The following is a 3,542-nucleotide window of genomic DNA, read 5'->3' as shown; positions in this document are numbered from 1 at the left end:
GCGGATTGCGAGAAATGCAGCGCACGCTCCGCGAAGAACTTGGAAGAAAGCAAGGCCACATGCACCAAAAGTCTTTGTTAGATTTCTTCGGATGTCTTGTGCAGTTATGACTTTTCCATAGTTAAGAACCCCAGAATAGGAATATTTGACTTTAAATGTATTCCATTTTACTATTGAGGGGTGAGAGGGAATAATTTTTGGGGTTTGTGGTCCGCTAATTTATTGCTATTGAGGGAGTATTCCATTTCTAGGGATTACTACCGAGGGGATCGTTTGTACCTGTTCGTATCTTTTCACTCCAGAACCATTCAATGCAATAGTGCTGGACGCATTTGGAATGCGCAATTACTCTGCGTAATGTCACGCCACAATGTCTATAAGTTTGTATGCTGTGGCTGACAAAGGACTGTGATAGGCTATTAAGTTGATTAATTGATATAATTGGCTATTTATTGCAGTCACCACTACCAACCAAAGGAGGAAGAGGCCTGTGTGCGCATTCAAAGGAAAAGGCGAAGGATGTGATGGAAGAGATAGTTTGAGACCATCTCACTTTCCGAACTGACGGCAACTACACAGTCTACTGTTTCAAATGCAACAACGAAGCCTATGGCTGCTGAAGGAAGAAACACGAGCAGCCTCGAACGCTTTAATGGCAAAGGGATCGCCATGTGGAGGGATAAGCTTTTGACTCACGTCAATCATCTTGACCAGTTGCACAAAAGAAAGCAACTTGAGAAAGGTGCATGTCTTGATGGCAAACTTCCTACATGGAACGCCAGAGAAGCCCCCACCTGTCACAGAACAGAACAATTTGTCTGAGAAGGAGACGATTGCAATGCGGTGGATTGGGAAGGGGTAGAGGCGACCTACAGAACCTTCTGAACCAGGTCCTACCAGAACTTCTTTTTGTCCACGCTACCCGACCTAGTGTCTCACATGGAGCCCTGTGATGTTCTAAGGTCTCTGGAGAAAGATTTTGGTCAAGGGGATGCGGCTGGACTGATTAAACTGACCCGAGCTTGGTCAAAGTTAGTTCGAAGCCAGTGGCGTGATCTTAGGACGCTATTTGGTCAGTTCAAAAAGGCTAGAAACGAGATCAACCGGACAACTCAAAAGCTGCTGGGACAAAACATGGTAACCGAGCCATGGCTCTGCGTTGAAGTCCTTTCCCAACTGCCCAGTAAATTTTGGGCCTCGTCGATCTCTATTAAGCAAGGTGATTTTACTGTGGAAAAGGTAGAGAGTGCGGTCCGTCGCATTTTTGGGGAAAGCCAAAAACGGAAATCACCATGGACAAAAGCTCGACCATCCCAATCAACAACGCCCATGCTCAACAAGGATAAAAAAGGAAGCGTAGCGCAAAACTGGAGGACGAGTGCCATTACTGTTTCGAAAAAGGGTACTTTAAGACCGACTCTCCGACGAGAGCCATAGACCAGGACAAACAAAGAGAAGGCGGTCCATTATGTAGGACTGACATTAAGACTGCTAAAAGGGCTCGGAAGGGAAAAGGTGCCATAAAGAATACCCTGAAAGCTGTGGTATCCGATGGCGAGAGGCGACTAAATGATGACGGACAGACGCAGCTTGACGAGAGCATGGACAAAGAGGATGATGTTGAAAGTGAAGATCTTGCGTGTCACGATGAAGGTGACGTCCCCATGAGTGAGCAAGGGAGCGAATTGCCAATGGATCTGGACATGACTGAGCAAGAGGTAAGGCAAAAGGATGTCGTATATTTAAGGAAGTTAAAAGAACTCAGGCTAACCGATGACTTATGGGTCGTGGATACAGGGGCTGGCCATGCTGTGACCCCTAGTAAAGGGTGGTTCACGAGGCTGCGGCAAAGCCAGGGTCATCGGTTTACGTACGGTGATGGTACTACTTCTCAGAGTACTCTAATTGGTTCGGTCCAGACTAGTATTCTTACCTCTACTGGAAAAAGAGAGATTATAACACTGAATGAAGTAGCACATGACAACCAGTGTGATAGTAATTTGCTTAGCGCGTATCACTTGGCAAAGCAGGGCTACAGGTACCAACAATCTAAAACGGGGGATTTATTATTCTTCTTAGACAAAAGTATGAGATTAAAAATTGCTACTTTAGCATAAGGCAACATTTACTAGTTGCCAAGTACTAAAGTAACAAAGAAAAGGGTCCTCACGGTAAAGACCAAGAATTATGAGCGCCTAATTAAAGAATGGCATATAAGACTGAGTCTTATAGGCCATGACAGGTTACTGAGGATAATGTGCAGTCATAAAACAAACCAAGCCAGTAGTGCGGCCTTCGCACAGCTTAAAAGCCTACAATTTCTGTAAAACGTGCACAGAAATGAAGGACCGCCGAATGTCCTGGTAGGAGAAAAGTCTACAGATCCATTGCATACATTGCATATGGACACCATAGGAAAGTTAAAAGTAAATGGTCTATACGGTACCTTTGGTTTTAGATACGCTCTTGCGGTAGTTGACGATGATACTGCATACAAATAGTATTTCGTGCTAAAAAGTCTAAAGGAAGTACCGGGCAAAATTAAGGAATTGTTAAAGAAGTTGTCAGTACAATTCCCTTACACCGTATAAAGAATAAGAACCGATGGTGGAACAGAATTTGTAAATGAACAAATTTCAAATCTGTGTGCTAAAAATGGCATTTTTTTTCCAGAGATCTAATGTAGAATCACAAAAAAATAAAATGGTAGTGCAGAAAGAGCACATCAGTCAGTGGTGGCCGGTGTTCGCTGTGTACTTAGAGGCACCAAAATGGCATGTAAGTGGTGGCCAGAGGCATTGCTCTACATGGTGGACGTAACAAATCGTCTTCCCATGAAGAGATTAGAAATGAAAAGCCCGTATGAAATGCTCCGTAAAGAAAAGGCAAAAGGTTTAGAGTTACAAATTTGGGGTACCACATGATATGCCCAAATTCCGAAATCAAAAAGACGGAAAAAAGTGAGCAGCAGATCGGTGGAGTGCAAACTTCTCGGACTATCTCACAATTATAAAGGTTATCGGCTGCTAGAGGTCATAAATAATAAGTACTCATAGCAAGGGACGTGAAGTTTATCTCCGTGGCAACAACAGCCAGAGTCGTTCCCAGCTGAGGAGCGCTCAATTACTCAAGAAGAGGAGCTAAATATTTCTAGTTTAGGAAAGCGATCTAGAGATCCAGATTGGAACAGTGTGGCAGTCGTACCTTTAGAAGACATGCCGGGATCACTCACAGAACCGATATTATCAATAGTGGGGGATGGGATAGCCCCTGCTAGACAGTGCGTCGCTCCAAAAGAATTCGAACACCGAATTTGCGACTAAAAGGATTTATGACAGAGCTAAGTCTGGTTTCTGTAACGCAGCCTCATATACCTATTTCTAAATCTATAAAGGAGGCTAGGGCTGGACCACATTCAAAACAGTGGGAGGCAGCGATTAAGACAGAATTTGAAGCACTGCTAATAAATTAAACGTGGACACTATTTCCACTTCCACCAGGTCGCAAGGTACCGGGATGTCATTGGCTATTTGATGTCAAAT

At 44.0% G+C, this 3,542-nt stretch overlaps 1 protein-coding gene across 1 annotated transcript; it reads left to right on the top strand.

The window, feature by feature from the left end:
- Positions 1-754: 754 nt before the first annotated feature.
- On the top strand, positions 755-1,815 carry PPTG_23563 (hypothetical protein; the record flags this gene model as incomplete). The annotated part of the gene is made up of 3 exons (XM_008911641.1): positions 755-843; positions 1,499-1,718; positions 1,798-1,815. The coding sequence occupies 3 exons, from the start codon at positions 755-757 to the stop codon at positions 1,813-1,815; spliced, it is 327 nt and encodes a 108-aa protein (XP_008909889.1).
- Positions 1,816-3,542: the final 1,727 nt, after the last annotated feature.

This window comes from Phytophthora parasitica (genome assembly GCF_000247585.1).
Source record: "Phytophthora parasitica INRA-310 unplaced genomic scaffold supercont2.42, whole genome shotgun sequence".
NCBI classification, from domain to species: domain Eukaryota; phylum Oomycota; class Peronosporomycetes; order Peronosporales; family Peronosporaceae; genus Phytophthora; species Phytophthora nicotianae.
This window is presented reverse-complemented; position numbering and strand designations above follow the sequence as displayed.